The following is a 26,882-nucleotide window of genomic DNA, read 5'->3' as shown; positions in this document are numbered from 1 at the left end:
GATCAAGGGTTTGACGGAAAATCATATTTGTACTTGCCACGCGCGCACTCTCCGGTAACGAATGAGATTAGAATGATAACACTGAGAAGAAAATACGTACCGTGCTGGCTTTAGACACCCCTAAATATATAACGTTTACTTTTAAGTATAAGAGGTAAGAACAGGCCTACGTAATTATCATAATAATTAGTATTCAGAATATGTCAGACCTCCAGGATAAAAACTCTGAACGTATTTTATATAAAATTTATTACTCCTATAATTCATTCAACAAGCACCAACCTACCTAGTCCAGGAAAATTACATCAAAATCATTTTAATTCTGAGTAACAGTAATAATAATTTATTCACATAATTTTAATTTGTTGCGCTGTTTATTTTGAGTAATGATTATTTATAATATTCAAATAAACAAGATGCAAATCAAGGGGTTTTTAGTAAACCAACGACTTGATGGTGAAATTATACAGATTTATTTATTCGTGGACTTACAATTTACAATAATTATGTAGAATATACAGGAATGAAATAATATTATTCTATCTCTAGGTAGGTATAATAAAAGGCACACGTCTTAAATAATTATTTTGGCACATTGATGTGTCGCTTATATTACAGAATGCTAAGAATGAAAGAGTTATTTTCTCGAAACGATCATTTTAATTCTAATTCTAATTTGTCGAAAATATAATCTAAACTGTACTTATTATTTATTACTTATAGACTTAAAAGACTAGTTATACAAAAGTCCATTGAAAAATTTAAATGATACAAAAGTTAAGTTTGTTTTCTTTTTTTGACAGAAGTTAAGTCCATATCAGTTTTTTTAAGGTAAATGTAAGAAAATCCAGTATAGTTTCAGATGTAGGTATAGCTATATATATTTTATTTATGAAGTACAGAAAAATAGGATTAATATTATTTTTAAATTACCCTAGTATTTGTTAAACGGACTTTTATACAAGCTGTCGTAAGACTAGCACACACATTATTTCTTCTCGAAATTGTCTGGCAGATAATTATCGTTGTCCGGAATGCCTGTGCCGCCGGAATCTCCCAACCACGGGTACCTGGAAATTTAATTAATAATTTCAATGGGTCGCATTTCTAAGAGTCAACGCGACAAACCTGGGGAGCGCTTAAAGCCATTGTTGCACGAAGTAAAAACATACGAGAAGCATCAGAGTACGTTGCGGGGCTAAAGTACATTCCAAAATTACCTATGGTAAATTATATGGTATGGTATTGTATTATTCATGTACCTCTGTTATCTGTCCTGCTTACTATCGGTATTGTGGTGTAGTCTTCTTCTTCTTCTTTAAAAAAATATGGCTCTGTCCATCGGAGGACAATTTTGCCAGTGTCTAGTAGTTTTTGCCGTTGTACGGTAAAAAAATTCTAGAGAACGAAATATGAGAGGTAATGGTGGATGAACGATGACAGCGCGAATGTGGTGTAGTCATTGTACTGTATTAGACTCTGAAGTCATGGTATACCATAGAAACGTCAGATATGATTGACATCGCATACGCGTACTCTTAGCTTTTTTTAGCGTTTTACATTTATCTATCGAATGCGGTTGTCCTAGTCTTTAGCATACCAATTGCAGTGGTAAAAGAGATCTTAAAATCAAATAAAGCCGTACTTATAACCGACCACGTATAAATAAAACACCACTTTTGTAAAAAAAATACAGAATATTGATTAATCTTGGTAAGCCCCAGAAGATAAAGCGGCCACAATACGTTAAAAAAATACTGTTCTGAGTTTTTCCATAATCTGCTTAATATTTTTATGTTTCTAGTGAAACACTATTGGAAAGCCTTGAAAAACTGTGCATACTAGGGTAGGGTGTCTTAGCTAATAGATAATGTGCTGAATATCGCACCAACACCTATTGCTTATTGACAGCCAGCCAAGTGAGGGCACAGCTTTACTAGACCTGTCCATTTTATGTTATCCTTTGTGAAAATGTCTTTCTTTTGGAAAAGTACGAATTTAAACAAATACGAACTTTAATTAATTCTATTTTGAATTAAATTATTCCACAGATCGTTTAAAAAGGTTGACTAAAAACACTACCGAGTAGCATTAAATTTAGCTTCTGCTTGAACAAATATCTCCCATAATATATATTAATCTACAAACGAAGCTCGTTCATTTCATGTACCTAAAATAAAATAAGCTATTTGAAGTGCTAAAAACAAACTTTTTGCTGTCGCTAGTATAATCTTACATGCTATGCATGTTTGGCAAACATACGAGGAAACTAGCGATTGACACGAATCGCAAAGGAAAATTTAAATAGCTCGCATGAAATCCAAATATACCTTCACAATAAAAACTTTTTATATTAACGTAAATACCTAATTCCGAGAAAAATTATCTAGAAATTTAAGACACAAATGTAGCATATCATGTCAGTACTCCGCTCGTGCATATAAATTACATACCCTTTATAAAATATTCCTCAAATTCCGTGAAAGTTTTATGGATAGAATGTCAATCTGGTCGCAAAAATGTATTGTACTGAGACAAAGTTATTATTTTCCCTTACAGAAGAATTCGAGTTATTTCGCTAGCTTCACGTTTTCTTTTGTCGTTTATTTTTATATTGTTCAGAAATTGCTTACATTATTGCATTAAATAGGAAAAACACATTTTTGTTTACTGAAAACCGGCCAAGAGCGTGTCGAAAACGCCCAAAATAGGGTTCCGTAGCCATTACGAAAAAAAAAATTATATTTTTCTAAGGATTTCGTATTTTATACGGAATCTTCCAAGTTTAGGTATATTTTATACCTTAGGCTGCTATTTAGTCTTAAACTACTAATAATTCTCAAGCAAACTTAGCCGTTATACTTTTCTTGAAAGTTTGATATACTAACTACCATCCTGATTTTTTTCAAATTTTTCTACCCACCGGTTTAGATTTTAGAGGGGGGGGACGCTCGATTTTAATGAAATTTTGCACTTTAAAGTTGAATATTTCGCAAACACATCACTAAATCGAAAAATCGTTTTAGCAAACCCCTAATGGTTTTAAAAGACATATCCAACGATACCCCACACTATAGGGTTGGATGAGAAAAAAAATCACCCCCACTTTACGTCTATGGGAGGTAGCCTAAAAAAATTTTATTTTTTATTTTTAATTGTACTATTTTGTCGGCATAGTTTACTTATATATCCGTGCAAAATTACAGCTTTCTAGCATTGATAGTCCCTGAGCAAAGCCGCGGACGGACAGACAGACAGACAGACAGACATGGCGAAACTATAAGGGTTCCGTTTTTGCCATTTTGGCTCCGGAACCCTAAAAATGACACTAGACTCGTGTAAAAAAACATATGATAAAATATATTTCGAGGCAAAAATAGAGACGAGATATGCCTCATTTTTGGAGCTGCCCTTCAAGCGCAAGCTGGGCTTGAATAATTTTTAAAAATGTCATGCTTAACCTGTGGAATACAAAACGATCATTCTCCGGATTTGTCAAATTACTACCTACTAGAAATTTAACTTTCAAGTTAAATGAAAGCATCTAAAAAGCGACACGTTAATTAGATGGATTGTACGAATCTGGAGAACGAGCGAAAAACGACAAATCACTTACAAAAAGCGAAGCGATAATTAGAGGAAATGCACAAATCTGGAGAATAAGAGACAAATGACGTATCACTTCCTTTTTAGGGCACTCGCTGCATGTCTCCATGTATCGGGTGTCAGTGAAGTTTGCGTCGGGATGTTTGAAGGATACGGCACACTTATTAGGCAGGTTGCAGGGCGCCCGAGGCAGCTCTTTGTCGCATCGCCAGCCTTCAAATTTATTGTTCATCTGTTTGTTGGTCTGTGGCTCCGTGATCCATTGCAGAGCCTGCGTCATCGTCACGATCCAGACGTCAGGACTGGCATGAAAAAAATGAGTAGTAAAAGTAATTATGACATTAAGAGAAGTACCTACTTAGATAGGACTGCGAACGAATACCCTGCACGTGCACGTGTGTGCACATGACAATATAATTCGGTCACGGGCATGTCAAATCTACAAAAACTGAAGTTATAGTCTAAAGACTGATTTTAGCTTTTTTTTAACTTACAGTGCATTAACCCAGTGCATAAATTTGTGAAGGCCCCGTTCGAGAGCTTTGATTTGGAACCAGTTTGTATGGAATGGCATCATGTACGGAGCCCTGTTCTGTTCATAATGCCTTTTGAAGTCTTCTTGCAGCCATTCCAGCACCTAAAAACATTCATAATATAAAAACATATCAATTCAATAAATTATAAAAACATATTTTATTTTACTGGACAATGTCCGAAGTTTTACCCTTATGGAAAACTAAAACAGATTATTGCTCCCTATTTAGTGGGAATTTTGCAATATCCCTTCTTAGTGCACCTTCTTAGTGTTCTTAGTGCTCAAGAAATATATGTGGCAAAATTGAAATCCCTAGAGCTTGAATGGTTCAAGATATGCTTTGCCCGTCAGACAGCCTGTCTTTCAGGCACTTTACTCTTTTGGGTGTCTATTCGTAGGTTCTATAACACGTATTCATTAAGTTAAAAAAAAAACTCTTGAAATCATTTTAACTGCCACACCGCTCGGTTGCCTATCTAGGGTTAGGGTCCAGCCATTCGGGTCGCGCAATACGCATGGCACGCTTTTGAAAATAAAAATTAAAAACACTTACATCGTCAGCATCGTGGTTATGAAGCACGCATTGATCCAAATATGGGCAGTGCCCGCCCTCGAACGATGCCACGTAGTGGGCGTTGAAAGGAATCTCCCACAGACCTACGGCAAAAATATACCTTATAAATATCCCTGCAAAAGCCACAAAATCACTTGAATGAGATCAAGAGAAAAGCGAGTTACTATGAGATGAACAAAATCAAAAAGGTAAATTGGCCCCGTTTTACTCACAAAGCTCGGAATTCAGCCTCAAATTAGATTAAGTATTTGTTTATTGACGGATTTAGGAAGTATTCAAAGTGAAAGCCTCTAACGCAATAATAACGACTTTATCTAGGACATAATTACAATTTGGTAATTTGATTATACTCGTATACTCAAAAAGTTTTTTTTCCTGTTAGCCTCTGGTGGCTTTTACAGCTTACTGGAGAGAGAATGAGCTGGACAAAACGGGTCTCCCGATGAATTGAGTACGTATCATATATAAGTATTTATGCAAGATATAAAAACTTTTCTGATGGGTATAATAACGAATTGATATAAAAATTGCATAGATTATTAAATTGAGTTAGGTATGACAAAACACGTACCGGGGAAGGTTTTGGTGGGACAAGTGCCAGATTTGCACTCATGAGGTATTTTGTAGTCCAACGTGTACGGCCAGACTGGCATCGATAAAGGTGGCACGCCAATAGAACTGTCATATACGTAACCGAAGTCTTCTAGAACCTAGAGAGCAAAAAATAATAATAATGTGAAATTAAATAGGTACTTCATATTTTTATTCTTCATTTTTTATTTTAGTTTTATTCGGCTGGATGGCAAACGAGCCAGTGGGTCTCCTGATGGTAAGAGATCACCACCGCCCATAAACATCTGCAACACCAGGGGTATTGCAGATGCGTTAAAAAACCTAGAGGCCTAATATGGGATACCTCAAGTGCCAGTAATTTCACCGGCTCTCTTACTCTCCACGCCGAAACACAACAGTGCAAGCATTGCTGCTTCACGGCAGGATAAGCGACCAAGATGGTGGTAGCAATCCGGGCGGACCTTGCACAAGGTCCTACCATCTGCAAAATTAAATTTTGTTTCATATCAGCAAGACGTCATAAATATCTATACACCTTTACATATATTTGACACTATGGCTGTATATATATTTATGCCCTCGACTGTACTATGGGCAACATAAATCGAAACAAATTTAACATGCCGTCACAAGACGAAGATACGTTAAATAACAAAAATCAAGTGTACAAATATTACTTAAGTTCCAATTTACTAAAAATAAACCCAGTTGGTTCTAAATAAGTAAAGCCACCGGAACATGTTTAGACAGAATCGATAATTTGTATTTGCCTGGGAAATAAAAGTGAGACCTCCGTAACATTTAAAATATCATTGTAGAAACCATAATACATTCCAGAATCAAGTAAAATCGACAAAACCGTACCTATATTGTTCTTAAAAATCATAATAAGTAACCTGCAAACTTTTTCTAACTCTAATTTGAATTAATCGGCCGCAGTAAACGAAATTAAAATTTTCCGTTTATACGATTTCATGTAGAAGCCTAACAAACCATCTTTTCAAATTAATCAGAACGCAAAAATTCTAACTAAGTATATCCTTTGAAATATTTTTCGAGGTAAGAAGCAATAGAAATTAAAAATAATAATCTCAGTGCCACCGGAACACGAGGGAAGCGTTTTGAATCGCTTTTAGGTAATCTTTGATAATAGAATCAACGTAATAGACGTGGAAAACATTTTCACTAGGATCCCTAAAGTTAGTGCTTGCTAGTTGGTTTGGCAGACAGAGATAAGGCCTACTCGGAGCCCTGGTTTATTTCGGTGATTCATGGTTGAACAAATCTAAGCGGTCTCGAAATGCTGACTTCAAAATATGCACTACTTAAATGATTTATATGTGCAGTGTTACTTTTTTACGCACTAGTGCACTATATAAAGCTTATAAAAACCAATTTTAAGTCCAACGTAATAAATCAATGATTATCAAAGAGTCGTTAAGTTTCCTGGTGGTATAAACAGGAAACGCTAATCGGATTTGCGGTTGATCCATTTTCAGTGATTCTGAACTAATCTTATTAAACCTGCGTAGTTGTCAGACCTGATAGCTTCAGTCTCAATTAGGCTGCAAAGTTAGCTAACCAAACCTGCTGCCTACTGACCTAGTCTGCATAACTGACCATCTATCTCACGCGCAAACTCTGCCATTCTAATCAACTCAAATAGACAACTCATTGGGGATCAAATTGCTACGGCGCCTGCCAGTGATAGTAATCCATCTTGCCCTTCATACCTGACTATGGCCTAACCTGGATAGCCGAGTAATCTAAACTGCATAGCCGACTGACGTTACCTTAATAGCCGACTTACCATAGCAGCAGCCATCTGAAATAACATTATCAGAATCACCTAACCAGCATAGCAGGTTGACCTAACCTGCATAGCAGACTAACCTAATCTACATAGCCGACTGACCAAACCTGCATAACCGACTGAACTAGTCTGCAACTAACTTACCTGGAATTGCGTGTTTCGGCCAGGTTTCAGATATGGCGCGCGCGTGCCGAGCACGTCACCACGCGTTATGTTGGCGAATCGCTTAAGGATTTCACGCATGCCGATCATCTCGCCAGCCCACTCTTCGTAGCCCTTGTCCTGGAGTCCTTGCTGCTGTGATATCGTACCCGTGGCGATCTGGGTGATAGAATTGTGATAAGAGAAGGAAGGAGACAATATATGTTTTTTTTAGAATATATTCGTGGTACGATTCGATACCAATCACAGAACATAGGTAATAAGAAACATACAAATGGCATTATATCATTATTATCAAGTTACCCATATTCCACAAATAAACCATTTCATTTTCCCAGTGCTGGTCTTATTTTTCTGGTTTTTCCGTGCATCTATATTTCAGTTTGTATTTTCAATTTAGATTTTACGGGATAACCGTAAAAGTAAAAATTTGGAATTGAAATAAAAAAAAAACAAAAAGATTCCAAAACAACAATCTCCATTTCATTTTATTTCATTTCATTTCATTTGGTAGTCCGATTTTACCGCTTTTTTGCTTATTCTCGTATGAATGCCCAGTATCTGGGCGACCAAGCTTCGCTCGGGCTAAAACTCAAAAACTTTTTTTTAGAAATAAGAAAGCTAGATCGTCTTTTATCGAGATAAGAAGGCCTCCGGTACAACCTTAGTTCTATGCTACCAAAACATGGACATCTTTCACATTTTTTATCAAACTGTAAAAAAATTACTTACCTCATGTCCCTCGTGTGCTAATGCTTGAACCATGGCGTAGTTGCTGGAAGAAAATAACTCTCTTAAAGTTATTTATTATTGACTGTATTAACAGTTGTTAAATTAAGAATAAGTTTTGTAATATTTCATATTATCGGAACTTTAATAAAATGTGGATTTGTTGTTCTTGCATTCTAAAATGGAACAGCAGATTAATAAAATGGAAAATAGCACAATTTCCGCATTATTTAGCGATGAAACTAATTTTTCGCGACCAGACAGTGCACTAGCTTTCCCCATTTTCGTCAATGTCATATTTATATTATAAAAGTCTGTCAATTTATACTGTACCTAATATAAATAGTTAATCAGTCTTATAAAAGGAATTTAGTTGACTTTTTTGTTATAACTCATACTCACAAAAAATGACTCGCTTTTCATAAAAAGTTCCATCTGATCCATAATTAATTTATTTTATAAAATTAATCCGGATTATTTTGGCAGACTGAAGTGTTAGTTTGACTAAACTTTTAACCACAGTTAAGATTTATCATTGCCGGTTTTGATTCAAATTTCACACTTTTAATATTCATAAATATATTGCAATATTTTGTCAACCACTATTCAAAAACCTTATAAAACACCAAGTTAGTTTAACAACCTGCTTGAATATTTATAATTTTAAAACACCATTAAGTGCATGTTCGAAGTTCGAACAAATTCCGCGAAGAAACATTTATGATCAATAATTTTAGTTTCTTAGATTTCGTAATCATTTAAATTGTATACAAAATCTAATCTCTAACTTGAATTATAGCAGGTATTGTATTACTTCCCTCTGGGTACGGTAAGCTTTCCACGCCTCCAAAATATCAAGCAGTTGAAAATTTCCAGTGCGGACGGTATATTACGTGGACGCTCTGGACAATGTAAACGAAATTGCTTCCCTAACATACTTTTCGTTGCTGACGTACTTTAAAAAGGTTATTTTAAGACATTCTGCAACGTCTTTAGGTTAGTTTACACAAAGCTAGGAAGCACTAGCGCCTCGTTACAGTAAATTGTCGGAAGAGTCTCGTCGGGAAACTCTTGTTAAATTGAGAATTGAACAAGAAGAATTACGAAAGTACCTACCTACAACAAATTCTGGTTTAAAATCAACATATTTTTAATCTTAATATTTTAGGATAAATGCACAATTTGGCTTAAATATGTAGATATACCTAGTACCTACCTACCTAAATATTATTTACTTAGATGTCCGCAAAATATAAATAACGTTTCAATAGTGGTTAGTTTTCTTCGACTAGTTTAGTTATGTTAAGTAATTTAAACTTGCAAAAATATATGTATGGTTATTGGTCAAACTGTAAACCATATTATGTATTAGGTATGTACGTAAATCACGTCAGACTCATGCAGAGCTAAAGGGATGTTATTAAATAAGCAACATTTATATAAATATCATATTTAATGTCACCAGTTGGATGATTGGTAAACTGGTTTCGTTCTCACAACCTAACGATAGCCCCTTAATTTAGGAATGTGTTCTTTACGTATATATATGTCCAAAGTTTGTTTGTGCTTCTATCTCGAGCTACAAGTTGTTATAAATTACCTGTATTCGTGAGATAGGAAGTAAGTCCCGTGCACAGGGCAGCCGTTGGGGTTCTTTATGCCGTTGAAAACTTTCTTATATAACTCGAAGTTGTTCAAATTGACAGCGCCGTCGAAAGTCAACATTATCATTTGAGGGGTCTGGAAACAAAAAGTAATATTACGTATCGTAGTGACATAAATATGTTTACGGCATAGGCGCTCGGAATTAGTTTTCTATATTCAGACTGGAACTTTTTGCCGGATTAAAATTATCATGTTCCAATCTAGTTTGACGTTATTCATATATTGAACTAAGAGCTTGCTATGGAAATAGGTTTGTAATTTATAGAGCAATGAGATCCCTCTAGTTAGTGTGCCATAGTATCATTATTAAAGATCCGGGCGCCTGGCAGCTGTTCAGCGGTGGGTGTGACAGTGGTTGGCCATCAAAGGGGTTATAAAATCAATTGGAGGCGTGCAATTTATATAGCTTTGCGTTTGGTGTGATATTATAGCTAATTATCTTTTTTAATTCAAATATAACATTGCCAGTAGTGGTTCCATTGACACCAAGTTAGGATCTAACGATGGGATCCTAGAGAAATTGCGGGCAAAACTCAAATTTTATAAGCACACCTATAGCGATTTTGGTATTTTTAATACTAAGTCAATCATTTGCAGAAACATTCAGAAAGTATCATTTTGGTGAAATGGACCCGAAGAAGAAGACCGATAGATAGATGACCAACGGAACTCGTCAAAGCTAAGTAATGCTCGCGCGGCTATAAATTATCTCTATAATATAGATAAACAACTATATAAGACGAACTTATCCAAGCCGGAAGGTAGGCACCGGAACTCTATTTTTTTAAATTATTTATTTCTCACTTTTTAGTAATTTGTAGTCCAAAAGCATCTCACAACGATTCCATTGAGCCCAAACACGACATACTCGTACTTACTTTGTTTTATTACAGAGTTCTGGTGCCTACCTTCCGGCTGGCACTGATTTTCCACTAATTAAAACGCATTAGCTATAATATCACACCTAAGTCTAAACTCTATAAATTGCACGCTTTCAATTGATTTTACAGCCCCTTTGATGCCAACCATTGTCACACCCACCGCTGAACAGCTGCCAATCGCCTGTGTCTATTAATAATGACACTATGGCACACTAACTGTGGTAGGATCTTGTGCAAGGTCCGTCCGGATTACTACCACCATCTTGCTCGCTAATCCTGCCGTGAAGCAGCAGTGCTTGCTCTGTTGTGTTTCGGCGTGGAGAGTAAGACAGCCGGTGAAATTACTGGCACTTGAGGTATCCCATCTTAGGCCTCTAGGTTGGCAACGCATCTGCAATACCCCTGGTGTTGCAGATGTTTATGGACGGTGGTGATCTCTTACCATCAGGAGACCCACTTGCTCGTTTTCCATCCAGTCGAATAAAAAAAATAAAAAAAAACTAGAGGGATTTCGTTGCTCTATAAATTGCAAACCTATTTGCGTAGCTAGCTCTCCGGCTATATCGAATCGAAGTAACTATAGCTAGCTAATAGTATGAGCACAGCCGATTATAAGACATATTTTTTAATGAGGCCTATTCAAGATAGGTTACCTACGTTAAGTTAGTTGTTCTATTTTATATCTACTTATTTCGAATAACCATAGAAAAATAGGCACATCAGTAAAACGATTATACTTGCAAGGATACAGTTAAACTTTTATATAATTATAATTATTTCTAGTTTATTTCTAGCTATCCGCAGTGAACCGGGTTCGTTTGATCGACTAAAAATAATTGAGATGCCCTATATACGAGTATATATTTTTAAATATTGTTTAAGCACTTCGTTGTCGTGGCTGATATTACATTATACTCATGAATAATTAGAGCTTTCTAGTATGAAAAATCTCTCATCTAAGCCGCGGACGGCCGGACGGACTTGGCGAAACTACAACAGTTCTTTGTAAGACTACGGAACCCTAAAAAGAAAGTCCTGACTGACTGGCTAACTGTTTCATTAATGCCTAGCCAGACCCTTCTACATAGAAAACTAAAATTTTGCGTAAACGTTACATCGCTGGGGTGACACTCTTTCTCGGCCCGGATAATACCGACATGGAAATACCGACCCTGTTTTTCGTGTACTCGCCCATAGAAGCTCATGTCAGTTTGAAATATGATCTTGCTTCTGAGTATGTGCTATCACCACCACTATACATATAATAGCTTCTGAGCTTGCCTCGGGTAAACGCAAACAGGGAGGTCAATATTTACGTCAAAGAGTGTCGTAAAACGCCATCTCAGTGCAATCGACGTCTCTAATACATAATTAGCACTTTCTACTAAGAGGACGGAGTGGTGTTGAAACTGCTGTCAAAGCAGAGGCCTTTGTCTAACACACTTGGCATCACAATTGTTTTCACCACTTCTTTCTATCACGCAGTATAAGAAGATAGATAATACTTACGGTCTTGGGACTAGACATTTTAAAGACAAACCGTCTTTAAGATCTCGAAGCCTAATGGAAGCTCCGAAAAACTGGACCCAAGCCTTCCTACGATTATACCTAGGACGCGAGTGAAATACTTCACTGCAGATTTTGCAATCGAGTTTCAAAACCAAGTTTGGTTTTGCTAGTCACTCTCGCGCCCATGCAAAGAGCCCACAGTAACTCATCTTGACTGGCTCTCGCCTTCGACGGATACGTCTGGGAGTACATCATCATCATCATTACATGCAAGATGAAGATACTAACATCTTCTGGGTCAAGTCCTCCAGGAATGATGGTTCCGTCTTTGGAGCAGAAGCACGCTGGCAGCTGGCATTCGGCTGGCTCGCATTTAGTGGCCAGGTCCAATGGCGTCTCCGTTATTGGCGCTACAGCTGAAATAAAAAAAAACGGTCTGAATTTATGTTTATCATCATGTTTGTTCTATTGTACATGTTATTTGTATTTATTATTAAACAATTTATGTTTGCTATGAATATGCTAAGACGGGTAAATCACAATAAAATTATATTAACTTTTTGACAGTAAAATAAAGGTACTTTACTTGACATAAAATCAAAACTTTTACGGTAAACATTTCACTTTTTAAGCTTCAGTTGCCCTAATCATGGCTATTAGAACATACAACAACATAATATACTCATAATCAATCTGATTTTGAAATTCCAATCCCATCAAAGCCTACTTATAGCAACCATTAGTCAAATCGGCTTGATGGATGCCATCTTCAGTATGCATGCCATACCACAAAGCTCTAGGCTACTCGAAGCAAATTGTTCCTACCGATTAAACCATTTGCATATGTGTAAGCCACCAAATATGTGTCAATGTGTAGCTATAACTTTATCAATTATTCTCACAGTCAAAGAGATTACTTAGCGTACCTATTACTTAAGGAGTATATTCTATTCATGCGCGCAATAACTATCTGCCTTAACTACGTGTGAGAATTAAAAATATAAAATTTAATTTCTGGTGACCGACGGGACGGAATCTTATGACCAGATAACCTAAAGCAGTGTCTCTCAATTTGGTGGTAATTACGCGTACAGTCACCAGCAATAATATCTGCCACAGCAGCGCGTGCAAAAATATCTGACACGTCCTTCCGGCCCTAGAAATAGAGTCGTATCAGATATTTATGCACGCTTGTTGTGTCAGATATTGGTGCTGGTGACTGTACCACAAAAGCGTAGGTACGCGAGGTCGCTTTAAGACTTAAGGGGTACGCGAGCCATTCTCTTAATTAATCAATTATTGTCTAATGCTAAAATAAATATAGTAATAGGCGATGCTAAAAAGTTACGCAGCTTAACACTTACTTGTAGCGATAGGGCCACATCTCGCTTCCACTTTGAAGGTACAGAATTTGCTTATGTCATCGAAATAGAGTCCAGATGGGCATCTGTTCAAGTATGGGAAGCCGTCGACGCACTGAAAAATAAAACTGAATTTAAATACTTATTACTTATTCAAAATTTTATTACGGTACTAGCTGACCCGGCAAACGTTGTTATACATTATCAAAGAAATCGAAATTAATTATTATAAGTATTGTTCATACAAAAATACTAAATCCTTACTCCCCATTTTTTCATACAAAATTTTATGAGTCAGTTTTGTTACGCCCATACTATGAAAAAATCGTAACAAAACTGTCATTTTTTGGGGATTTTTTTTTAAACTATCGGAATCGATTGTGCTCTTGATTCTGAGTAGGAAAAGCCATATTTTTTCTAAGTGAAAAAATAAATAAAGGGCCATCTGTACACGAAAAAAATTAATGTAAATGAAAACGAATGCGGCAGACGATAGGTACAGTTAGCAGAAAAGCTTGTCTTAAAATGAACTTTTTGCAAAAAATCCCTATGACTTCCTGATATGATTACAGACTGTATCTACTTTAGTGATACATTCGCCAATTAATTACATTTCATGCCGGCCTTCACTGTGTAAGCGGAAGTACCGTTCCCTACTGTCACTTCCTGGCGTCAGCTTAAATGAAATCTGTTTGGATACCAAACAATTTACAGCTCTTTCCAAAGCTTGGGACGCATCCGATTGGCCTGACATGTGCACCCGGGCATTTTGCACAAAAAGTGTACCATTTCTTTTTTGGAAAAAATATGGATTCTACTCAGAATCAAAAGCACAATCGATTTAGTTCAGATAGTTTAAAAAATGTCCAAAAAAATTTTCAGTTTTGTCACGTTTTTTTTTTCATACACTCAAGCAGTACTTACTCAGTAATTTTTTATGAAAAAATGTTTGAAAGTAAAGGGTACACTTTTTTTGAAAACGCCCACTCACTAATTGCGCGCCGCATGATTTAACCGAGAACCAAGAACCCAGGCAATCGAAAGCCCAGTTTACCTATACCTACAAGAAATATCATGCAAGTTGCATCACAAGGCTAGCTTGAAAAGATCCCTTTTACGGATAAGTTCGCCATTGTAAGTACTCTTTTTGTTTTTGTTTTTCTGTATTATTTTTGTGTTTTATGTACAATAAAGTATTTATAATTTGTCTACGTAATGTTACGTTTGTTCAAACAACTAATGATGAATAAAGATTAAGAGATGATTCTGCGACCATTTGGATGATTTTTTTGCGTATTTGTGAATTGGCCTTTATGTTTTCCAGTTTGTAATTGCAGCGTTCAGCTTTGTAACTGTCCTATTTTGATTTGTTGCGAAAATGTATTTTTTCTTAATTGTTATTTATAATAATGATGCATAGTGAAACTGATTCGTATTTAATGACCTTTAATTTAAGTAAATCAATTTGAATAACCATACGAATGATTACCCAACATGAAAGACGCTAAAAATTTCTAACGAAAAGGACTAAAAAGTAACAAAGAGGAGATTTTTCCTTTGGAATAAATATAATGGTAATTATATTGGGATATTCTTCAGTTGTATGTATACCATAAAACTGTTCTTAAACGAAATACATAAACACAAATAAAATAAAAACACTGTATAAGTTAATAATTTTACTTTTGAAAAGGTACAAGTGGAGTCCTAATCTGCAGAGTGGTCACCAATAAATATTTTTTTCTCATTTATATGTTGTTTTGTAGTATATATTTTTTGATATTATGCAAATATAGTCTAATTATTGAATTAAATTAATATTTAAATTACTGATGAAAAAAAAATCCTTTCGGCTCCACTTTGTAACTGTGACTCTTCTCACGAAAATGCCCTTACGCCGACGGCGCTTGACTGACCAATTCAAACTAGTAGTAACTTGAACGATTTTATAGCAGGGCTAAACTACGCTTTTGAATCTATAATAATATGTTATGGACCAAGTGATTAATTAATAAAGGCATTTATAATGCCCGGCCATTATGAATAATAACAAGCTAAACCGGGAAAACTGACAATTATTATCTAAACTTCATTATTTATCACATTGTCCGGTCATTATGAATATTGCTTCATGATCGTTGGGCAATTTGATTACACCTACAACTGATTTTTGACGAACTGAAGTCTGATTCATTCAATCGGAAAGTTAGGTGCGACGACGAGCGCAGTGAATTTTATTAAGCAGATTACGTTTCTTGAATAGTTGAAATTAAACATGTATTTTTAATGAGATTTTCTAATACCTAACATTATCAAAAAAAAGAAAATTTGATTTTTATTTCAAAAAATGAAAAAAAATTACATGTTTATTTCCTTATAGAACTAGTTAAAATTTTTTATGGTAGGGCATCTTTTTAGGGAGTAAACCTGTGTTAGGATGTTCATAATACTAAGTAAGTATATTGTACTAAGTATATTTACAAAAATTACAATAACAGAATTACTTTATATTCTTAATTTTCTAAAAACCGGTTGTATGTTTTGTGCATTTGTGTGTGTTTAGGTGAGTTTGTGTGTTGATGTGTGTGTACTTATGTTCTGGTGTGATGTGTGTGTGTGTGTGTGTGTGTGTGTGTGTGTGTGTGTGTGTGTGTGTGTGTGTGTGTGTGTGTGTGTGTGTGTGTGTGTGTGTGTGTGTGTGTGTGTGTGTGTGTGTGTGTGTGTGTGTGTGTGATATGCCACATATTAGGTACACTTAATATTTAGCTCGGTACAATAATAGCTCCGTGTCATCATAGCTTAGTTGTTTCAGCCATGTAGTTAGTTTCATCTTACATTTGTATAGGATTAATTGATGAATATTGACTATTTTGTTTACGTTGTTATAGATATATGCCGACTGCGCTTTATACTGTCTTTTGGCAAACATAGATTTTACAGGTAGATTGGGAGGCCACAGGTTTTTTACGTCGGCGTGAGTCTAGTGTGGGGTTGAAATCTAGGGTTTTGTGTAACCTGAGTGTTGTACTCAAGACATACAGTTTCCTCATAGTTAATTGATTACTGATTTCATAAAGTTCTTGAGTAGGAAACCTGTATGGTTTTGAGTACATCACCTTAAGCAAGCAGCGTTGGCCTCTCTCAACGTCCATAAATTTAGTTTTTGCAGCGCCACCCCAAACAGTAATACAGTAGCACATAATAGGTTGTGCTAATGTTATATAAAGTTGATTCAGTAGTTGCTTAGTGGTGATATGTCTAAATATTCTGAAAATCCAATTAAGTTTTCTTATTCTGCTGTTTACATTTTCAAGCTGTATATACCATGAGAGGCGTTGATCCAGTAGTACACCTAAGTATTTAGTCGAATTGACTCTTTCAAGTTCTATACATTTACAAGGAGGAGGGTCATGTTGGTTACAGGTATGTATATTTAGTTTTAAGTTATCATTTGGCTGTGTACTATCATACTTAGTGAAACAAATATAATTGGTTTTGCTAGCATTAAGGGTCAGAAGGTTAGACCTGAGCCATGCAGTGACCCTACAGAGGCCAGACCCAGCCCTCTCGAACACCGACTCCCAGGATTCTCCATCAAACACAATGGCAGTGTCATCAGCATAAGAGCCGATGTGCCCACCTTGTAGTTTAAGTTTCGTCAAGTCATTGATATAAATTAGAAACAAAGTGGGCCCCAGAACGCTACCCTGGGGGACGCCATAAGTTATATCCAATTCGTTACTTATGTAGTCACCAATTTTCACTTTTTGTGTTCGCCCCTGTAAGTAGTCACCCAACAATCGTAGAGGCAAACCCCGTATGCCGATACGTTCCATTTTTTGCGTAAGAGTGGAGAGAGAGACCGTATCAAAAGCCTTTTTAAGATCTAAAAAAATTGCTAGGCACTTCTTGCCTTTATCAATTTTGTCAGTAATCAATGATGTTAATGATAGTACTGCATCTTCCGTGGATCTGGACTGCCGAAAGCCAAATTGATTTTCAGATAGTATACTAAATCTATTAAGGTAAGTCACAAGTCTATTATTAATTAATCTAATTTGGAGTCTTATTGTATTTTTTTTTATTTAAACTCCAAATTTGTTACTTTTACGGTCATCCCGTAAAAGCAAAACCCAATTGAACAAAATTATTAGCTTACTGGCAGTCGTGTCTGAAACGATTAATATTTGGTCTAGCTTCATCGTATCTTCATCGTTTAAATGAAATCAAAAATACGTTTGCGATTTTATCTGAATACATTTAATTACTTAAATGAAAAGTATTTTATATTGCATTATGTTGTATTAACACAACCTACTTAGCTAGTTACATTATTTCTAAATTACTGTGTATAAACTAACGAATGTCAATAAAGAATAATATTTATTCGTATTTTTGTTTTACTCGTACCAATAAAACTCCGTGGCTTCTAGTTTCTTTTGGGTAAGTAGTATAAAATATCCCTAACTAATTATAATGAATGTTTAAGGGGAAAATTTAATGTTACGTTGATATTTGCTAGTAATTTGCTCAATTTCAAACAAGATTTTTTGATTACGAATAGTATTATGTATGTGGTTGGCAATATATCACTGGATCTATATAATTGATTAAATACTCGTAGCATAGAATATTCTCGATTTTAAATAGACCTATTTTAAAACGATCTATTACCTCGAATTTTATCAAACTAAGGCAAAGTTCAAGGTTAAATTCCAATAGTATGTGTGAAGTTCCCAATCCGCACTGGGCCCGCGTGGGAACAACGGCCCAAGCCCTTTCATTCTGAGAGGAGGCCTGTGTCTAGCAGTAGGACGTAAATAGGCTGGGATGATGATGAAGGCAAAGTTTATTAGGTACAATTAGTGCATATTTTTTATTAAACTCTATCTCTCTGAAAATATTATTGAAAAATATTTCCAAGTTGCAACATTAAACGGAAGTAAGCATACCTACTCGTAGAATAGAAAACGTTCAACCCGTAAAACAGTTCAAATATAACCTCCTTGTCCAATTTATACTAGTGGTTTTCTTTCGGTTCTTAAAGTTTTATTCATTCTTCTTACCATTTTGGCATGACCTTTCCAACTAGAAAAATACTTTTATGGTTAGAAGTAATATCTTTCCCTTTAAAGACTACCTTGGGTATGGTATTTACTTGTTTGTATGCGAAATACATAATGTCATAGACGAGTAGCTATGTAATGCATATCAAAAATATTTATCTAGTGATAAGTATTTTTAGGGATAAATTATGTATCAAATTGAGAAACATGTTTGTTTAATCACTACATATTTTTGGCAGGCATTATAGTTAATCTAATTGCTTCTTCTAGAATGTAGACGAAATCTTATTATAATTTTTTCTTATTAAAAATCTTGCTTTAAATACTTTCTTAAATCCATTATTCACACAACGATAACACTAGTTTTGAAGTCAGCTCGCGTCGCACTGGCTATAGGTACAAGGCGTGATTAAAATTTATAAAGTCTATTTTATAGTAATAAAAATCACCTGCCAGGTTTTTTGTGAATACAAATAAATTTGAATATTATTTTTTTTTTTTTTTTATTACTAGATAATAATAAACTATAACTGACTTCTTCAAACATTATTCCTTCAACAGAAATGTATGTTATGATATTCAACCTACATGATACCTAATGGTCCGAGATCCCTTGGTCCTTGACTTATTTTCTGAATAGGTACCTAACCTACCCCAGGTTTTATCCTTCAGAAACTAAGTTATTCCAGGGACTAAGACGGGGATCTTATTCAATAATTAATAATAACCAAAACATATGAGCTACGTGTAAATAATAATCATTGTATCAAAACTCTTAATATTGTACCTATGCCATTATGTAAGTGGGTAGATAAGCTTAATTGTGTTCTAAAAATGGTAATATAATAATACTTCCCTTCAATCTAATTAGTACGGATTGCAATTAAACTAGGCACCTGTGTAATTTGTCTTTCCAAAGTTCGATCATAACTATAATTGCTAGCGTATAGTTGAGTTATATCGCATAATAAGTAAGCCAAATTGTTACACTTAATTGCTCTATTCATATTAAGGAGAATTCATTAATTAACTACATTAAAATATAGCAAATTAGCGTCTGTCTTTCTTGGCACCCAAAATGGTTCTAAACCTACCTCCTAATTCTGGTTACTTACGAAAAACCAAAGAAACTCGAAAAATTGCCCATCACTATAACTACTGAAATGAAACCGCAATCGAAAAATTCGGAATGTGTGTAAAACAAGTATGTAGGTATGGCACGTTACAATGCAAAATCAAGCTTAGTCTTTGTTACGAAAAATAAACCGGTCTTTTTCTAAATTAGTTATTAATCTTAAATCTGCAAAAATCCTAAACCGAGATGTGCTCCTGCAAAGTATATGTTTACACGAACAAATGGATCCTTTGGTCACCACTATCCCTATATATACTGTAGTCTTTGGTCACCACGTCCAATGCATTTTGGGGCAATGAAGATTTGAGGAGAAGACTTCAGTTTTCGCTTAAACGATTCCTAAGCAGGTAAGTGAGAAATGACGCCTTTTGTCCCGCTCGTCTTACTAGACTTTCTTTGAATCAGTACTAACATTTGCGTCTACCTATTTCAAAGGACATCTCGAATGGCTTTAACGACTATTTTCCCGGATTATCTTGCTCTGAAAATTTCAGAGCTCGATCAATTTATTACAAAGTAGAAAGATTTAAATCCATCTCAAGTTTCTTACTTGATAGAAACGCCTGCAGGTGGCTGGATCAGCAAAATTGCCATTGCCTGTTGTGCCTTCGGGACAAATGAAGTCCTCCTTTTCTTTCTGTTGACAGCTAACTGAAAAACAAATAATACATCGAAGATTGTAATTAAGTGTCACGATCATTGAAATCTGTAAACTAATACCAATTATATTTATGATAATGGTAAGGATTAATAAAAGCCGGGTAAGGCATTTTTAACATTGTGATTCAAAACTACAACCGATCACTTGATGACCTACCACAGTGGCCACTATTATAGCTACCTTCTGCTTTTGAATCAAATGTACATTCCACCGTAGTGACTGAAATTCCACTCTACCGATGTACTTCATAAATTGGCCTTAGACACGTCAATAAACCGGTTGAGCTCAAGGTGACATAAAAAAACCAGACTGCCTTAAAAAATACTAAAAAGAAGAAAACAAGTCTGGTGGGCTAGTGCTTCGTTAAGTAGCTAACTTAAAGTTCAACAATCCCGACTTTAAGTTAGGGTCGCGACCCTTTAGGTATACTAAGAATTTTTGAGCTGGTCACGATTTGAATGGGCCCCTACTGTTGAACTTTATGTTAGCTACTTAACAGATTTCTAGCCCACTAGATTTGTTTTCTTCTTTTTAACGCCCACCGCAAAAAGAGGGGTATTACAAGTTTGATCGCTATGTATGTCTGTGTATCTGTATGTCTGTCTGTGGCACCGTAGCTCTTAAACGGGTTGACCGATTTGAATGAGCTTTTTTTATTTGAAAGCAGGTTTTTGATTTTTTAAATTTATAGTATTATTTCACACTTTTGAGATTTCTGTAAAAATGGTAGTTTAAAACTTATTACATAACCTACATATATTTAGAATTGGCTAATTATTAGCTTTCATTTGATACCCTACTCGGGGTTGGAATAAAAAAACTTTTTTTTAAAAGCTCACAATTTGGCGCCAAAAATGCGCCTTTTGATTTTTCAAGAATTTAATGTACTCAGTGTCGCTGGTGTCATCAAGATGAATCCAATGGTGTATTATTTATCAAAATCGATTCAGCTGTTGAATAGTTACGAAAGGAGATAGGAATAGACATAGGGGTCAAAAATAAAAGCTCCATTAGTTCTTTACCTATATGACTGCCCCCTGTTTTTTACCCTTCTCTGTTAAATTCCTGTTATTTATTATAATTGTACGAATGCCAATAGCTAAAGCTTAAGCCACTTTAAACCACTAAAATAGTTTAAATGTTAGTTAATATAGTGAAAACCTCACCCTAATAGGCTATTTTTAACCCCTGACGCAAAAAGAGGGGTGTTATAAGTTTGACCGCTATGTGTGTCTATGTGTGTCTGTCTCTGTGTGTGTGTGTGTGTAGTCGGGGTTTTTCCAACTTTTTGTTGGTTAGGTTATTATGTTAGATACCTACCTAAGTTTATTAGATTTATTTTCAAATACCTCAGTTATTCCATTAAATATTGGTATATTTTACTAAGTCAATAATTCTACCTAATTTCTAACACTGTACTCGTAATTTATGCTTGTAAGTTGTGCTTCGCCATTTATATCCTATTCATACATAATTCCTGCAGGACTACTACAAAATTCTAAAATGAAGTTCGTGTCATTCGGTCCCTCTGGCACTTATACTATTTAATACGAGAGCGAGAGGTATGGTACGATACGAACTTCGATTTTCAGACTTCGGAGTAAGCTCTCTGTTGCAGTTTGCGCGCCTACCATAACAAAGTCTGACAGATTCTAACTCGCTGCCAAGGTAGCTATCAAGTAGTCTGCAACACTGTGGATGCAGTGAGTCTCATTCCACTACATACCACCCCAGGGACGGTCTACTTTTGTCGTAGCTATTTCAACGCTGACCAAAGCCACGACCGTAAAATAGATTTATGGAGCTAATTTATAACTACATGCATATTTTATATTTTAGATAATGTGATATATATGTTATATTTTAGAGGAAAAAAAACAATCGGATAAAACGGGAAAAATCCTCGAGACTCCATCAACGATCTATTTACATACAAACTTGTATGGAACCCTCGGTGCGAGAGTTCGACTCGCACTTGTCCGGATTTTAGGGTTCCGGAGCCAAAATGGAATCACCTCTGAAATCTAAACCAGTGGGTGGAAAATTTTGAAAAAATTCAGGATGGTAGTAAGTATACTTTATCAAACTTTCAAGGAAAACTATAACGGTTAAGTTTGCTTGAGAATTATTAGTCAAACTTTCAAGGAGTAAATAAGTTTGCTTGAGAATTATTAGTAAAGATAAACATAAATAAATAATAAATATCATAGGACACTTGACACCAATTGACCTCTAGTCCCAAACTAAGCAAAGCTTATACTATGGACACTAGGCAACGGATAAACATACTTATATAGACAAATACATACTTAAATACATAAATAAACATACTTAAATATACCTAAACTATAGAAGATTCCGTATAAAATACGAAATCCTTAGAAAAATATTACTTATTTTTTTCCTAATGGCTACGGAATCCTATTTCGGGTGTGTCCGACACGCTCTTGGCCGGTTTTATTAAGATGTAAGGTAGACGTAACTATGCTGGTCACTGCCTCAGTAGTTATACAATATAAAAGTGGTGACAGCAAGTTGTTTTTATTCATATTCATATTCATTTATTTGGCCAAGTAACATCAGTCACATTTAGCAAGTCATTACAACTAATTACATGTATTGCAAACTCTTAGTCTTAATTTATTGGACATTAGCATGTCAAACGCTAGGACATTTACCTTAATAAGTAATATTTCCATAATTTCCATTTAATAAATTAATACATTTCTCATTAAGGTATTAAACTGCATAGCAATTAAGTGTGGTCATTGATAATGCATCGATGTTCTGATATATTCCGTGGGAGACGGTTGATGATATTCATAAGCAATTCTGAATTAATTTAAATAAACTTAAACTAGTTTCAACACGTTACTGTACCAGTAAAGGTCATAAAATTAAGACTGGATAAAAATAATACATAATATCTGTTAGGTTTACTTTTATTATAACAACTTTAGTGGGCGGTTTAGTACAAATATATTTATAAATAAAAACCTACCCAGTGTTTAAACAACTTTTCCACGAAACTTGAAGTCCAAACTTCGATATACAGAAAAGAGGCGGATAATTGATTGATTGTGCCTACCGGATGGCCAAGTGGTTAGAGAACCCTGACTACGAAGCTTAAGGTCCCGGGTTCGATCCGCGGCCGGGGCAGATATTTGTATGAATAATACGAATGTTTGTTCTCGGGTCCTGGATGTTTAATATGTATTTATCTATGTATGTTTATCCATTGCCTAGTTTCCATAGTACAAGCTTTGCTTAGTTTGGGACTAGCTCAATTGGTGTCAAGTGTCCCATGATATTTATTTATTTAATTTGTATGAAAAATACGAAGGCTTCTTTGTATTCTAGTTTTGGATGTTAAACACGTATTTATTTCCATACACTATAAGCAATTATGAATGCAGCTATACTTACTTATTATTTAACTAGTACATATAACATGCTTTTATTTATGTCATTCTTAATAAACAATCACATCACTTAATGTTTCAATGATGGTTTCATTAGGTATGCCTACCTTTTCCTGGTTAGTAAGTTAGGAGTATTATGAGCAAATGAATTATCATCTTCTAAGAACGACGTTAAAGACCTATATTATAATTATTAATTCATCTACAACAAAATGATCTTGTACATAAAATTGAGCCGCATTTTAGTTTATAATACTGATATAAAAGTAAGTACCCAACGCAGACGTTAGCCAACATCTATTTCCCACCGAATAAGTACGTGAGTGTTTACGTGTTATGTGTAAACTATGACGAGTCTTCAACTGCATTCTAAAATACCTACGTATATTTTCTTTGCTGTTAGTTATGACTAGTTTAATTAGGTAACTATTCCGTTGTCAACGATGTTATTTAAAAAATATACCGGGTGTGGCCTGTAATATGAGCAAATAATTAAAACATAGATCATACTCGTCAAACTGAACAACATTAGTTCAGCGACTTTTAAAAACAGGTAGTAATTAGTTTTTTTAATTTTTATTACACTTTTAATTTTATTCGAAGAAGCAATAAAGCAAAATGATTGATGTTTGTAGCGTGCCAGGCAACGTCAGTTGTGTTCTAGGATGACGTACATTAATAGCAGTATATAATTTGTATGAAAAAAGTACAATTCAAAGACTAAGTCGCTGAACTAATGTTGTTCAGTTTTACGAGGACGATCTATGTTTTAATTTTTTGCTCGTGTACGGCCACATCCGGTATACTCGTAGCTCCATCGATACTATCAATAATTCCGCCAATGTCGAGGTTGAAAAAGACACTATCGGTTGGCCGTTGTACCTACGTGATCCACACTTGCTAATCCTTCTATTTTTATTGCAGCAAGTTGCCAAGTTGACATTTGGCATTTGACATTTGGTCGAAGGTTGTGATCACATACTAATAGCATTATGAGCTTTCCTCAACTACCCATTCATAGAAGAATAGATTCCCAAGAATAATAGTTAAGTATTTCTATATCTATTGACCTGACACAAACGCATGTAAAAATGCCATTAACTTCGATTTTTAGAGGAGATTTTTTAAATAAAACAACGGAAACCTTCATAAATAGGTTAGGTACATATCCTATTATACCTACCCACATTTACTATTAACCAGCAACTACAACTGACGAATGTATTGTGCATCTATCAATGAAAATATCATCTTTATCATTTATGCATGGTTGCAATAGAAGTAATAGAAATTGCATAAGCTTACAGTTATAGTGCATTAGCTAACTGGTGTTAATTTGGCAGCGGAAACAAACGTAATGTTACCTGAAACGTACGCTAATTGCATTCTTTCTAAACGATAAACTTTCGACACCTATTAAAATGAAGTGAAAGTTGATGCTAAATACTTTTACAGCTCATAAAAAGTGCATGAGTAGCTATGGTACCCTCTTAAATTTGAATAAAAATAATGCTTTAGTCCATACTATGTCCTGTTTTTAAGCAGCGTTTCCACCAGATACGAGTATGTGCGAGGATGTGTTGAGAGGAATATGTTTTTCATTAACCAATAGAAACGCTTAATTTAACTCGCCTCGCTACGCTCAGCTGTTTCTACCAGAGACGTGCTGTGCGAGGATGTGTAAATGAAGCGTTTCTATTGGTAATTGAAGAAAACATCCCTCGCAACACATCCTCGCACATTATTGGTGGAAACGCTGCTTTAGAATACTATGGATGGACCCATCTCTTCCCGTGGGTGTTATAAAAGGCGACTATGGGGAATGTGGGAGTGCCAGCAGCACTCTCTATTGCCAACTATAAACTCGGATTCTAGCTCTATGGTGTGGAAGTCAAGGGGAAACCACCACACCATTTTTCCAAAAAAAAACATCATGAAGGTTTATTACTAATTCTCATCCAAAGATCACTCTGTCAAGAGTGTAGCAACTTAAAATCATTTATGATGCAACAGAATTAGTGCAGCTCAGTATGCTTTTATTTTGTAATAGTTATGCGTAATAATTATCTGTTTTACATTGCCAATATAATGAACCTTCATTTATAGGATTTGTAGAATTAACTAGTTAGTTAAAAATATGCAAATAGTCGGAGTTCAATTAACATGCAGCCAATAACAAACCTCGTTAGTAGGTAAATTATTTAATGAGAAAAAAATAGACAATAATAGCTTATTTTTTCACACAATTTGGCGATAATTTTTCGGGGTCATTCGGCCGCATTACATACCATGTTAGAATACCCCACTAGGCCAAAATTCCCATCCTCAATATTAAGTCAGTAGGTACGACTGTTATGTCATACTCAAACTTATGTTGTTGATTCATTTCGATGCTGGCATTAATTTCGAGCAGCAAAATAAACCGGTATAATGAGAAGGATACTTATAAACCTGATTCCTACTCGGAATTGGTACTTAAATGTCAAACTTCGCTTCCGGACATTATGATTATTTTGAGAGCTAAAAATTGTTTGTACAGTTCTACGTTTATGATTGCATAAATGTATTGAGCAGAACAAACACTTTAAGATCATGATGTTAGGTAGGCTAAGCTCGATTAATTCAGTGTCAATATCCTCGATCTACCGCAACCGACCCCGGCGTCAATGTCAAGTGAAAGAAAGGACGTAACGTGTAACCGTAGTACAGTACACTCGTCGAATCACAATTATCCATGTCGTACTCAAAGTGCCGTGTCCACTTTCTAATAAAAGTGCAAAGTAAGCACATCCACCATTCATATTTGACCCACGACCGATTTTACGCCAACTTGCGGAATTACACGCAAATAGCTTTCACCGTATAATTTCAGTACAACAGTTACGTTAACAAATTGATCGTACGGGAACGTTACGTTTAATCTTGCATAATATTACCAAGTAATCACGCCGGGTGTTTAGGTAGTTTTGAACGCGCAATTGGCACACATTAAATTATTTGCAAATTAATAAATTTTTCACTAACCGTTAACGAAAATAGCAATGATAACTAGTATTCGCATGATTGGCAGGCCCGCCGTGGCGATCCGCAGAGCGTTCCCTCCGTTAAGTCGCGACATGGCACCTTTCACCGTCGCGAGCGCACTGCGCGTAGGCCGCGGCGCCCGGACCCATCAAGCCACCGGGGGGCT

At 35.4% G+C, this 26,882-nt stretch overlaps 1 protein-coding gene across 1 annotated transcript; it reads right to left on the bottom strand.

The window, feature by feature from the left end:
• Positions 1–232: 232 nt before the first annotated feature.
• Cda4 (chitin deacetylase Cda4) lies at positions 233–26,854 on the bottom strand. Its single transcript, XM_074093513.1, has 11 exons — positions 26,717–26,854; positions 20,160–20,260; positions 13,412–13,523; positions 12,336–12,463; positions 9,593–9,732; positions 7,996–8,038; positions 7,246–7,422; positions 5,287–5,425; positions 4,695–4,798; positions 4,101–4,243; positions 233–3,908 (listed from the first exon to the last, which is right to left on the bottom strand). The coding sequence occupies exons 1-11, from the start codon at positions 26,808–26,810 to the stop codon at positions 3,560–3,562; spliced, it is 1,530 nt and encodes a 509-aa protein (XP_073949614.1). The 5' UTR covers positions 26,811–26,854; the 3' UTR covers positions 233–3,559.
• Between the last annotated feature and the right edge of the window lie 28 nt (positions 26,855–26,882).

Source organism: Choristoneura fumiferana, chromosome 10 (genome assembly GCF_025370935.1).
Source record: "Choristoneura fumiferana chromosome 10, NRCan_CFum_1, whole genome shotgun sequence".
Taxonomy (NCBI): Eukaryota; Metazoa; Arthropoda; class Insecta; order Lepidoptera; family Tortricidae; genus Choristoneura; species Choristoneura fumiferana.
Note: the sequence above shows the minus strand (reverse complement) of the source record. Positions and strands in the feature narration are given on the sequence as shown.

Bases quoted from the DNA above. Each gene is read 5' to 3' on its own strand.
- Cda4 (XM_074093513.1), bottom strand. From the start codon at position 26,810: ATGTCGCGACTTAACGGAGGGAACGCTCTGCGGATCGCCACGGCGGGC. The intron at 20,261-26,716 runs GTTAGTGAAAAA...TTTGTTTTTCAG, and splicing joins CATTGCTATTTTCGTTAACG to TTAGCTGTCAACAGAAAGAA. The intron at 5,426-7,245 runs GTAAGTTAGTTG...TTTGCTCTCTAG, and splicing joins GCCGAAACACGCAATTCCAG to GTTCTAGAAGACTTCGGTTA.